Source organism: Saimiri boliviensis, chromosome 13 (assembly GCF_048565385.1).
Source record: "Saimiri boliviensis isolate mSaiBol1 chromosome 13, mSaiBol1.pri, whole genome shotgun sequence".
Lineage (NCBI taxonomy): Eukaryota > Metazoa > Chordata > Mammalia > Primates > Cebidae > Saimiri > Saimiri boliviensis.
In genome coordinates this window covers 78,473,217-78,485,731 of record NC_133461.1, presented here as the reverse complement: position 1 = coordinate 78,485,731, position 12,515 = coordinate 78,473,217, and the positions used below count along the sequence as shown (strand labels likewise).

Sequence of the window (12,515 nt, the reverse complement as noted above, 5' to 3'; positions counted from 1 at the left end):
CTTTAATCAAGGTATATTTAATTGGTCAGGCTCCCTAGCAGATTTTCTGAGGTCTTGAACTAAATTTGAATCATTCTCCTATCTCAAACAAACCTCAAAACAAAAAGATTTTGATGTGGGCAACTCATTCACTCCGCCCTGCATCTCCGAGGAGAGATCGGCGGGAAGCTTCCCGGAAGAAAGGTTCTCTGTGGCTTAGAGAAGAAAGCACTTAAAAAGTAGCCACAGCTGGGCACTATATACTAGAAGCATACACAAAAAAAGGATTAAAACATGCTCATGGCAGGGCACGGTGGCTCACTCCTATAATCCCAGCACTTTGGGAGGCCAAGGCAGGTGGGTTACCTAAGGTCAGGAAGTCAAGAGACCAGCCTGGCCAACATGGTGAAACCCCGTCTCTACTAAAAATACAAAAATCAGCCAGGCATGGTGGTGGGCACCTGTAATCCCAACTACTCAGGAGGCTGAGGCAGGAGAATCACTTGAACTGAGGAGGCGGAGGTGGCAGTGAGCTGAGATAACACGACTGCACTCCAGTCTGGGCGACAGAGCGAGACTCCGTCTCAAAAAAATAAACAAACATGCTCATGGCCAGGCATGGTGGCTCACACCTGGAATCCCAGCACTTTGGGAGGCTGAGGCATGTGGATCACAAGGTCAGGAGTTCAAGACCAGCCTGACCAACATGGTGAACCCACACCTCTACTATAATTAGCCAGGCGTGGTGGTGGGCGCCTCTAATCCCAGCTATTCAGGAGACTGAGGCAGGTCAAGACGCGAGACTCGCTTAAACCCAGGAGGTGGAGGTTGCAGTTAGCCAAGATCACATCACTGCACTCCAGCCTAAGCAATAGAGCGAGACTCCATCTCAAAAAAAAAGAAGAAAAGAAAAAGAAAGTAACCCCCACTTCATCACCTCTCTGGGTGGGTAAGAAGTCAAAAGTGGTGACCCTCAGGACAAGCCAGTGTTTTGTAAATGTCTCCACCAGATATCTGATTCCCAGCAGTGGGGAAGCCTCGCCTCATTAAATGGCCTTTGGCCTCTGTTCAGCCTCCAGGGGTGGGTGTTCCGGTAGAATTCCTCTTTAGATTTTGAATGTCTTCATGCGGCAAAAGGAAATCACAGAAGAGCTGCATGGCCCAGGTCAGAGATCTCGGAGTCTTCCTCGCCCGTGAACAGGATGGCTGCACAGCCTGGCCTATGTGACTCTGCTGTCAGCTCTTTCCCGAGGAATGCAGCCTGGGCCGCCGCCTGCAAGGGCCCCCGCTGGGGGAGTCCATTCCCCTTCTCCCTCCCTCCATTTGCAATCACTATTTATTTATCTTTGGAAGTTCAAGGAACCAGAGAGCCTGCAACTGGGAGAGATCTGTGGAGCCAGGGAGGGAATGTGAAGAGGCCAACGTCTAAGCCCCCTGCCTGCCGCCAACGCTAGCGGTCCCTGTGTCGTCGCTGGAGACTAGGCTGACAGGCACAGGACCCTGGAAAAGGCCCCGCACACATCTGCAGGGCTAAGCTCACGAAAGAAGGTGGCGCTCACCTTGGAGACCGCTTGGGTCAGAGAGCGAAGGAGAGGGAACAGGAATCCTGCCCCACCCTGGCAGCCTCTGTGGGGAAACAGACCCCTGGGCTGCACTTCTTCCTGCCCGTCCCCAGAATTGGTTCCTGTATACTGCAGGCAGCTTTATTTTTTAATTTTTATTTGTTTGTTTGTTTTCGAGATGGAGTCTTTCTTTGTTAACCAGGCTGTAGTGCAGTGGCATGTTCTAAGCTCACTGCAACCTCCACCTCCTGGGTTCAAACGATTCTCGTGCCTCAGCGTCCCAAGTAGCTGGGATTACAGGTGCCCGCCACCACACCCAGCTAATTTTTGCATTTTTAGTAGGGACAGGGTTTCACCATGCTGGCCAGGCTGATCTCAGACTCCTCACCTCAAGTGAACCACCTGCCTTGGCCTCCAACAGTGCTGGGATGACAGGTGTGAGCCACTGCAGGGCCTGCAGGCAGCTTTATACCCACCACTAGCTGTCAAGGTCATGCCTACCAAGGCCACCAGTCCTCTGCCTTTGGAAACCACGTGCCCCTCCTCCCCACCACACTCTGTCCTTCTAATGCCACGATAAACTGGGGACCAGGCAGAGCCCCATTTCAACCTCAGAGATCAGCTACGCCAGCAAGCTGGGGCTGTGTCCACCATCAGAGAGTAATAAGAGGCAGAGTGGAGTCTGGAATAGGGATCTCGAGATTCACTGCGCAGAGCCCTGCTCCTCCTCACCTACTGTTCCCTTGTTCCCACTCACTGTTCCCAAAACGCGTGCAAACACACAAACATTCTGTCACACACACACACACACATACACACACACTTATGCATACACGCTCACACATGCTCACACACATTCTCTCTCACACACACATACTCACGCACACACACACACAACTTTGTGGAAAATGTAGGAGGCCCAATCCAGCCTTGTCTGCCTTGGCCTTTGACCTCTCCTTGGCCGAATGACATGCACCCCCAGCTGAGCGAGGTCACTGCAGCGGAGGAGGGTCTGCTGCCTCCTTGGTCTGGGCTGCCATCCTCCTGCGGCGGCCTCCACCGGAGCTGGAGGGAGAGTGAGAGCCAACTTCCAGACTGACCATGTCAGGAGCCAAGGGAAACCTCAGAGCGGAGCACCAAGTTCAACCCAAAACAGGGCACCCAGACGTCTCTGCCCAAGCCCGCGGGTCCAGGAGGGCTCCAGCATCCTGGGGGTGCAGGCTGCACTAGCACGGACGAGGGAGGTTTTGTGGAAGGTGGTGGTGGCCTGCTCAGAGGTCTGAGATGGGTGGCGAAGAGGAAGGTTCCTGGCCCGGGGACGGGGATGCGCGGGAGAGGAGTGTTTTGGTTCAGGACGGGCGCGGGGACGCAGGGTCCTGGAGCCAGCTGGCCCGCTCTCACTCGGCCGAGGGCTTCGGCCTGGCCGCTAGTCGGACGGCGCTAGGGCCCCGCGGAAGGCCCGGGCGGGCGGGGGCCGGCGGCGGGAGCGGCGCGGCACGAAGCTGCCTCCATCCATGGCCCGGAGCGGCGGCAGCGGCGGCGGCAGCAGGAGCCCGGCGCGATCCGCTAGGTCCCAGCCCAGCGCCCAGCGAGCAGGCGACGCGGAGCGGCCGGGCCTCCACCGGGCCGAGGGCCGGGCGCTGAGACTCCGGCCGCGCTGCCGGGGGCCGCCCGCGCTGCGCTGACAGCCGTGCCAGCGTCCTCCCCGCCGGGGCGCTCGCCGGACATGCCCCCGGGGCGCGGCGGTGGGGACCCCCGGGCTCGCCTCCGCCCAGGGCCCCCCGCCCCGCCCTCGGGCGCCCCGGGCCCCCGCTGAGCACGCCTCCCGCACGCCTGGGTCCCTCCGGCCGGCGCGCAGCCCGGCCCCAGCGCTGTGGGTCCCCGCGGGGAGATGGGTTGATGGGCGCCGGGGGACGCAGGATGCGGGGGGCGCCCGCGCGCCTGCTGCTGCCGCTGCTGCCGTGGCTCCTCCTGCTCCTGGCGCCCGAGGCTCGGGGCGCGCCCGGTTGCCCGCTCCCCATCCGCAGCTGCAAGTGCTCGGGGGAGCGGCCCAAGGGGCTGAGCGGCGGCGCCCCGGGCCTGGCACGCAGGAGGGTGGTGTGCGGCGGTGGAGACCTCCCGGAGCCTCCAGAGCCTGGCCTTCTGCCTAACGGCACCGTTACCCTGTGAGTACTCCATCAGGCCAGCTCGGCCCGAGCTGGGACGGGGGACGACGGGCAGCGAGAGGGGAGGAGCGGGAGCAGGGGGAAGGGGGCGATACCCCCACTTCAGAGATTCAGGCGCCCGGAGGGGAGGGTTGGAGGAGCAGCGGGGAGACTGGGGCTCCTGGAGCGCGGAGGCGGGAAGGGGCTGCGGGGGCAGGCGCGCCCCTGAGAGAGGCACCGCAGGAGGCCACTCACCTGCACAGGTGAAGTGGAGTGCACGCCTGCAGGGCACCCACGCCCCGGGGTTCCAGCCTGGACTAGGGTTGCGGACTTTAAGACCTGAGAAAGGTGAGAGCCGGGAAGGCTTGGGAAAGATGGACACCCGTGGCCCAGGACTGGGCTGTGGTCCTAACTACTGCGGACGCGTCCCGGACCCGGCTGGAGGAGTCTCTGGATTTACCCGCCTGGTCTTGTCCCTCCCATTGGGGTCCTCCCATCCATACCCCCTGCCCTGCCAGCGCCGCTTCCAACCGGGGTCTCTTTAGAGCAAGGGGAGGCTGGGCTGGGGAAAGCCGGCCCTTGGAATGCGGGCGCTTCTGGGCTGCGGGAGACCCTGACGTCCCGATCGCCCTAGGGCCCCTCTCCCCCGGCGCCGTTTGTGCAGTGAGCTCTGTGCTGGGTCCCGCATCCCTGCCTCTTCTTTGCCTCCCCGGGAAATAACTCGAGCTTTGGCTGTTTCTTGATTGACTTCGCGCAAAGATTGCCAAGAAAGAAAAGCGGCTGGGGAAGCGGGATTCCCCCACCGCAGCCCACCCCGGCCTCCTCCCGCGACTTCCCTCTCAGTCAGGGCCTCAGTACGCCCTTGCTTTGCTGGCAGCGAGCGCGGCGGCGCCGCAACCCGACCCCAAGCCTCCTCCAACGGGGTCGCAAGTCCCAGCAGCCGGGCGAGCATTGGCGACCCCTCCCAGCTGCAGAGATTTCCTGCGCCGGCCACGTGCTCGCAGCTCCACGCACGCCGTGGACTTGAGGGTCGGGCCCCCGCGGCCGCCGCTTCCTTTCCTGTCCCAAATCGAGCCTAAGAGCCGTTTCCCTTTCCCTGTCCTTCTGACCCCAGTGGCAACCGTTTCTCCACCGCCCCTTGCCCGGAGTCGGGGCTGGCCCAGTCTTTTCGATTGTGTCCAGAACAATACAGTAACGCCTCTGGTTGGGTGAGTTCAGAGGCTGCCCGCTTCCTGACAGGACACAACTGGTCAGCCTCTGACGCTGGCCGCCCGGCCTGCATTTTCCTCGGCCCGGGTGTGTGTGTGCCTGTGTGTGCCATAGGGGTGGAGGCGGTGTGTCTGCTCGCTCCCGCCTCCGGCTGCTCAGGGCTAAAGCCGTGGCCAGGGAAGGCACCTGTGGCTGTTCAGGGTAACTCCCTCTGAGTGTCCGCTGGGGTTTGAGGGTCCAGGCAGGCCTGGGCATTCCCCAGCCCACTCAGTTCTGGAGGAGAAAAACGCTTGCTCTGCGGAATAGTCAGTCGTGTCTGCCTTGAGTCCCAGCTGTATAATAATCCAGAGCTGAGATATGGGCGTGCATGTGTGCAAGCTCTAGTGTCTGCTTATGCACATTTGTGGGATGTGCACTCTCTGCGTTTTTCTGTGTTAGGGTTAGGGAATCCTAACATATCAAAGGCAAAAGGAAATGGCTGGCGGAGGGCGAGGGGTGGAGTAGGGGTGTGGATAGAAAGGCAGTTTTGCAGTACATCTTCGAATGATCAGGCCATAGTTCATTCCCATCCACACCACTCCAAGGAGAGAGTGGGGCCAATTCTTGGTAAAAATTCATTAGAACCGGGTGGCAGCAAAGGTGACCCCTAGTTCACCCTCCCATCCCAAACCCTCCCAGACCACTGACCCACTGGCTTAGAATAGGATATCCTTTAAGGAGCAGCCCCCAAGCTTGGCTCTGATTCCCCACAGGGACACAGACAGGGCAGGCCAGGGACGTCCTGGAGAGCCCAAGGGACCTTCAGCCCGGAGGGTAATGGAATCCTCAGTCACAGACTTACTGCTTAGCTCTCCTGCCAGGCTCCACATAATCCTCATCCTCATGGCACTCCCACCCCCACCCCCACTAGCCGTCTTTGGAAAGAAAAAGAACGCATGCTCTCCTTCAGCTGAAGCTGGGCAAGGGTTCCTTCCTCAGGTTCAGTCCCTCCAGCACCCTCATGCCCACCCAAGGATGCATCTCGAGGGAAGGAACAGGAGAAGGTCTGTGTAGGGGCTGAAAGGGGATGATCCGTCTCCTCCCCATCGGGAAGAGCTACAGCTGACAGCCCTCTAAGAACAACCAAAACCCCAGGTTAACACAAGTAAAGCATAACTCATGTATTACTGTTACGCACACACGTGTGCACGGGAGTCAGTGAGGCTGAAATGCTATCGCTGCAGGAGAGCGATATATGGACTGGGTGTGGGGGGAGGGAGGGGGGGGAGGTGGGAGGTGGCTGGCAGGTGATGGGACTCAGGAGAAGGTGAGCTGCACAGAAGCCAAGGTGGTCTGGTTATTCAGATGACACCTCTCAGATGACCTCTCGGAGCTGCCCTCCGGAAGAGTAGATGAGAAGTCTCTCTGGGTGTGGTGACAACTCGCCTGTCTCTTCTTCCTCTCTTTCTTGGTTATTTGCTGAGATCGCTAGGGAGGCGGTAGTAAGACCATTGCCTTTCTTTTGGGGAGAAGTTTTACTCCATCAGGTAAGGGAATTCCAGGGGGAATGCCCCCTCCCTGCCCTGGAGGCACAAGGGACAGGATAAGTTAGCAGGATCTTGGTTCTTACCTCCAAGTTCTCAGGCCCCCAAGGTCTCTCGGTGTGCCAAAGTGCCTGACCTTTGGGGTATCGCTCTCTGAGCCCCTGTATCTGGGGAGGAGGCAGCTGCCGCTTCTTTTGCCCGGCAGGAAAGCCACAGGCCAAGAGCTGAGACCGCCACATGCAGATGGCCAGACTCGATTCCAAACTCCTCCTTCATACTTGATTATTTTTTTGCCATGAAAATTTTCCTTTTCACCTTTTAGCTTGTCACCTGGTACAAATAAGACTGGACCCTTCATTTTTGCATTATGACTTTATCCTCCCTCCCCATCTCCCCCACATGCCGTAAAGGACTCCTTATTTTTCCTCCGAGATGGAGCCCCAGGGGACTCAGGATTGACCCTTGGGGAGCCTGAGTGCTGGGGTCTGTTCAGGCACGAAGGCGGGGTCCCTGTCTGCAGAGAGCCTGCTCCTGTGCTCAGACAAAGCGTTCCTGCAGTCGGAGGTGGCCGGTTCCCAGTCCTGTTTACCGCCTGGAAAGCCCTCCCACCACCTCCACCCATTATCTCAACTCTGCCTGCTGTTTTTGCACCCCCCTTCTCCCCCATCCTTTGCATTTTTTTTTCTCTGGTGGATTTTCATTCCCAGTTTTCCAGGAAAGCTGAGCTCTTGGCTTCCTTCCTGATCCCTCTGTCCCACCCCACCCCCCAGGCTCCCGGCCCAGTCTGCAGGGCAGCTGTGGGCACCCGTGCTCCAGAACAGACAGAGCAGGAGCTTTCGTGGGCCTCCCCCAGGGAAAAGGTCCCTTGGGGGGGTGGCCTGTGACAGGCCCACACCTGGGTGTGGAAGGAAGGTGCAGACCACTGTGAGCCCCACTATTAGCTCAGGGCTCCCTATCAACTGAGGGCTGAGGTTCTCGGCTCTGTGAGTGAGTGAGGGGAAGGGGGCTGAGGATAAGGAATTCCAGGAAAGGACTGTTTGTAGATAACTCCAGAAGGAGATCTGCGAAGACCTCCCAGGGATAGCAGCCACTTCGAGGATACCAGCCTGTGTCATAAAGTCCCAGATGGCCTGGGCTCCAAAGGGTCTTAGCGATAAGGAGGTCCAGTCCCACGTCTTACAGCTGAGCACACTGAGGCCAGAAGAGGGAGGGTGCCGTGCTGACAGTCACACAGCCGGCAGGAGCCGGTGCCAGGATGGGCATTGCATTCCTGCCAGGTGAGGGCCTCGGTGCTCACCTGGCTGGACTTGGGACTCATTAGACACAAAAGACTTTAAAAACCCGGTTCCTTCCCAGCAGGACCCGAGCCCTTTTGACCTGGGAACATTCCAGGCTGGGCCAGGAGAGGTCACTTTGAATTTCCCCAGAACAGGCAATCCTTCAGCCGGCTCAGCCTCCCATTCCGGGAGGCGGGGGCGCCCACCACGCGGGCTGCCCATCTAGGGGAGGAGACGCTGTCTGTCGCAGGTGTGCCCAGCACGAGCTGGGTTCTTCTGTTGGGAGTTCAGTGGTCTTGGTGGGGGAAGTTGAGGAAGATGGGCCTCATGGAAGTGGGTCTTGGGCACGGGTCTCCCTCTGGACCTCCGACTGCCAGCTGCGACTCACTTCAGGGCCCCTTGCTATAGACACGACACCGGGATCCAGTTAGGGGAATGCGGGCAAAGCGTGCCAAGCATCGTGCACATGGCCCGAGGGCAGGACCAGGATGCTGGTGGAGGGGGCGGGCCCAGGCCGGCGCCCCCACCCCCTTCTCTTCCACCAGCTTTCCCCCATATGGTTCTCATAAGGTCTGGGCGCAGAGACAGCAGCCAGAGGAAGTGGCTGTGTACAGAGAGCTTTTGTGAGAGAAGAGGGGGAGGGGGAAAGAGCGAAGAAAACGAAGGAAAGAAGAGAGGGAAGAGGACAGAGACAGAGAAGGCCAGGGCAAGCCCGGAGGCTGCAGCACCCACTCCCCTCCCCACGCAGGGGTACAGGTCTCAGCTGCAGCTCTCCCACGTGCGCTCCGGGACCTCACCTGTTCAAAGGGACGGGCCCAGCAGAAACCTCAGTCTCTCCTGGATTCTTCCCCACCACCCACTGGAGAAGCTGGAGGTCGCTAGCTCCGGATCTGGGGATTCCTCCAGGCCCCTCCCCTGAGGGCTCCCTCTTCTGCGGGACGCTAGAGTCAGGGTCCCATCCTAGGGAGAACACTGGACAGAGGTCAGAGCTCTCTGGGGCTCACTGGTGGAATGAAAAACGCTGCCGGGGCCATCATGTTGGCTCCAAAGGGGACACTTGTGACTCCGCCCCCAGTGGGTCTGAGACCAGAATGGGTTATTGGCCAGAGTCACTCCTGCGAGTGCATAAACCCAGTCACTCCTGAAGCCACCAAAGCCCCCTCCTGCTGGCTGCCATGGCTTTCCCCTCTGTGATTAGGGAGGGGGAGTAGCAACCCCTCGTCCTAGGGGGGAGTCTGAGAATTTCCCCCAAAGGCAGCGGCAAACCAGTGTAATTTGAACCTAACCATAAATTGACCCTTCAATGTGGGGTCATGTTTTTAAAGAAAGAGAGTGTTTCTAAGTTTATCCCACATGGGAGTCATTGGGAGAAGAACCCTTTACTGATGGAGAATCATTTCCAGCCACCTCTGAGTTGATTGCTGTCCTTCCACCCCATGGAGGCTCTGGCTGCTCCCCTCAGCAAAGCCCAGAGAGGGGAGGACAGTTCCTGGATGCCACACAGCCTGCACCCAGACACCGAGAGCTTCCCCATTACCCCAGAGGTAGAGGCCGCCCCAGCCTCCCTGGGAGCAGCCAGAGAGCAGGGGCGGGGAGAGGAGGGAAATGGCCCGGGCTGGGGGACCAGAAGGAAGATCCGGTAACCGCTAGGAAGGACTGCTCAGAGGGGCTGTTTATTTTCATTCCCCCAGCCCAGCCGCTCTGTTCTATTTACAGCTCAGACACTGACAGGACGAAGCCGCCTCCTCCCCTTCCTCCCTCCCACAGGGCCCCCATCCTTCCCAAACTCCAGAACATTCCTTTGCTTTCAGGACTGGGTTATGGAGGGGAGGGGGCAGAGAAGCATGGAGGGCAGCCTCCCTGGACTCTCCCGGCCTCCCAGGACCCTCCCAGCCTCCCAGCCCTTGCCTGGGAACCAGGAGGTGTGCAGGATGGATGGGGCCAGGTGAGGCCCCAGAACCCCATCTGTCACAGAGGAGCAGGCAATGGACGGGTGGGAGACCAAGTCCTGGGCAGGGAGTTCCAGCGTCAACCGAGGGGCCAGACATCTCCCAGCTGGAAAGGGAAGATCTGAGGCCCCACCTGCCTCTCCTCCTCCCTCTCCTCCTCCCTCTCCTCCTGCCTCCCCTCCTCCCTGCCTCTCCTCCTCCCTCTCCTCCTGCCTCTCCTCCTCCCTCCCCTCCTGCCTCTCCTCCTCCCTCCCCTCCTGCCTCCCCTCCTGCCTCCCCTCCTGCCTCTCCTCCTGCCTCCCCTCCTGCCTCTCCTCCTCCCTCTCCTCCTCCCTCTCCTCCTCCCTCTCCTCCTGCCTCTCCTCCTCCCTCTCCTCCTCCCTCTCCTCCTCCCTCTCCTCCTGCCTCTCCTCCTGCCTCTCCTCCTCCCTCTCCTCCTCCCTCTCCTCCTGCCTCTCCTCCTGCCTCTCCTCCTCCCTCTCCTCCTCCCTCTCCTCCTGCCTCTCCTCCTCCCTCTCCTCCTCCCTCTCCTCCTGCCTCTCCTCCTCCCTCTCCTCCTCCCTCTCCTCCTGCCTCTCCTCCTGCCTCTCCTCCTCCCTCTCCTCCTCCCTCTCCTCCTGCCTCTCCTCCTGCCTCTCCTCCTCCCTCTCCTCCTCCCTCTCCTCCTGCCTCTCCTCCTCCCTCTCCTCCTCCCTCCCCTCCTCCCTCCCCTCCTCCCTCTCCTCCTCCCTCTCCTCCTGCCTCTCCTCCTGCCTCTCCTCCTCCCTCTCCTCCTCCCTCCCCTCCTGCCTCTCCTCCTCCCTCTCCTCCTGCCTCTCCTCCTGCCTCTCCTCCTGCCTCTCCTCCTCCCTCTCCTCCTCCCTCTCCTCCTCCCTCCCCTCCTGCCTCTCCTCCTCCCTCCCCTCCTGCCTCTCCTCCTGCCTCTCCTCCTGCCTCTCCTCCTCCCTCTCCTCCTCCCTCTCCTCCTCCCTCTCCTCCTCCCTCCCCTCCTGCCTCTCCTCCTCCCTCCCCTCCTGCCTCTCCTCCTGCCTCTCCTCCTGCCTCCCTTCCTCCCTCTCCTCCTCCCTCTCCTCCTCCCTCCCCTCCTACCTCCCCTCCTCCCTCTCCTCCTCCCTCTCCTCCTGCCTCTCCTCCTCCCTCCCCTCCTGCCTCCCCTCCTCCCTCCCCTCCTCCCTCCCCTCCTGCTCCCCTCCTCCCTCTCCTCCTCCCTCTCCTCCTGCCTCCCCTTCTGCCTCCCCTCCTCCCTCTCCTTCTCCCTCCTCTCTCTCCTTCTCCCTCTTCTCCTCCCTCCCCATGCCAGGGCTCCTAGCCTTGCTGGGAATTGTGTGTCGAGGCAGAAACTATGACTTCAGGCTTCAGGAGACTCAGTGTCCAGGATGGGAAAAGCCATCAGATAGAAGGTGTGGGGTCTCCAGTTTACCCCCAGGGAGGGGTCAACCTGCCCATGGTCACACACACACACGCGCACACACACACACACACACACACACACACACACACACACCACCGCCCTTAGCCAGGCAGCTCTAACCAGACCCCAGGGCTCCTGCCTCCGGTCCCCTCTGCTGTTAGTCTGTGCAGATGGGAACCCAGACAAAGCCACCAAGGGCAGCCACGTCTGTAGAAAAAGAAAGGGCGAGGAAGCACAACAGAGAGCTCTTGGGACTCTGAAGCTTCTCAGACCTTTTGAAAGCGTCACCACCCTCAGTCCCAAACAGCGACACTGTCCCAGGCAGCAGGGGTCCTGGAGGCCACACCTGCCCACTCTGCTGATGGCAAGGGTGTTTTTTTTTTTTTTTTTTTTTTTTTTCTAATCAAAATACAGACACGTGGGACTGGGAGTTTAAAGGGGCCTGACCCCAAAAATAATACTTCCTGTCTTCACTTGAAGAGGGTTGCCGAGATATAGACGAGATCAGAATACAGGTTTTATTGCTGATAAAAGCTAGATTAGAAGACCTGGCTTAGAGGTTCAGCAGCAATGAGTCTAGTCAGAGCTGCCCACCCAGGGGACATCTGAGGCCCACTCCCCCCTGCCCCGCCCCCACCCCCACCCCCAGGGAGAGCCCCACATAGAACAGCTCTGCAGGCAGGAAAGTCTGAGGCCTCTTTGCACACTGACCAATCAGAGGAGCCATCCCTGGGGATGGGGCAGGGCAGATGCCCTAATCCATTTTCCTTCACGTGGATACCTGAGCCAGGGGAAAGGGGCTCCCCCGACCCCAAAATGGCCTAACAAATATAAGCGTCCTCACGGGGTCCCCGTGCAGAAGCACTGCATGGGGTATTTGAAATCAGTCTGACCCAGGAAATGTGCAGCCCATGGTCTCTAAAACACCCTTCCAACTGTTTCCTCTTCCTTTCTGGCACCACCTCGGGTAGCTTCAGACAACATGACCCCTATGGGTGTGGCGTCCCAGAAGGCTGAACTGTGGAGCCAGGCTCACTCAGAGAAGGATGGGTGCTATCTCCTAGGTGCTGGGGACAGAGAGGGAACTGGAGGTGGAAAGAAACTGCCATGTGGCTTGGGGAAACCCAGGCTCAGCAGTGAACTCTCTGTTGACCAAACAGCCCCTCCATCCTGGAGCTCTGCCCCGCCCCCCTGTCACTCAGACAATGCCCACAGAGTATCCTCGCCCCATGGCAGGAGGCGAGAGACCCAGGCTGTGCCCTTCTGTCCTTACAGTCTCCTGAGACAGGTACCAGCGTGGTGGCATACCAGCTATTCCAGAGGTGGAGGCAGGAGGAGTTCAGGACCAGCCTAGGCAACAAAGTGAGACCTCCATCGTCAACCACCCCCCACAAAGAGGTCCGTTTTCATCACCCAAAAGCCTGGCTTCTCACTGGGGGGCTTTTAGATTATGTGGAGGAA

At 59.7% G+C, this 12,515-nt stretch overlaps 1 protein-coding gene across 2 annotated transcripts in view; it reads left to right on the top strand.

Moving 5' to 3' along the window:
• The first annotated feature begins 3,020 nt into the window (after positions 1-3,020).
• ADGRA2 (adhesion G protein-coupled receptor A2) overlaps positions 3,021-12,515 on the top strand; it is a 45,991-nt gene continuing 36,496 nt past the window's right edge. The window contains exon 1 of one of the 2 annotated variants that reach the window (XM_039463368.2): positions 3,021-3,706. In XM_039463368.2, coding sequence (XP_039319302.1) covers positions 3,441-3,706 — 266 coding nt within the window. In that variant the 5' untranslated portion in view covers positions 3,021-3,440. The remainder of the gene's footprint in view (positions 3,707-12,515) is intronic. The other variant, XM_074383870.1, reaches the window with a different exon arrangement.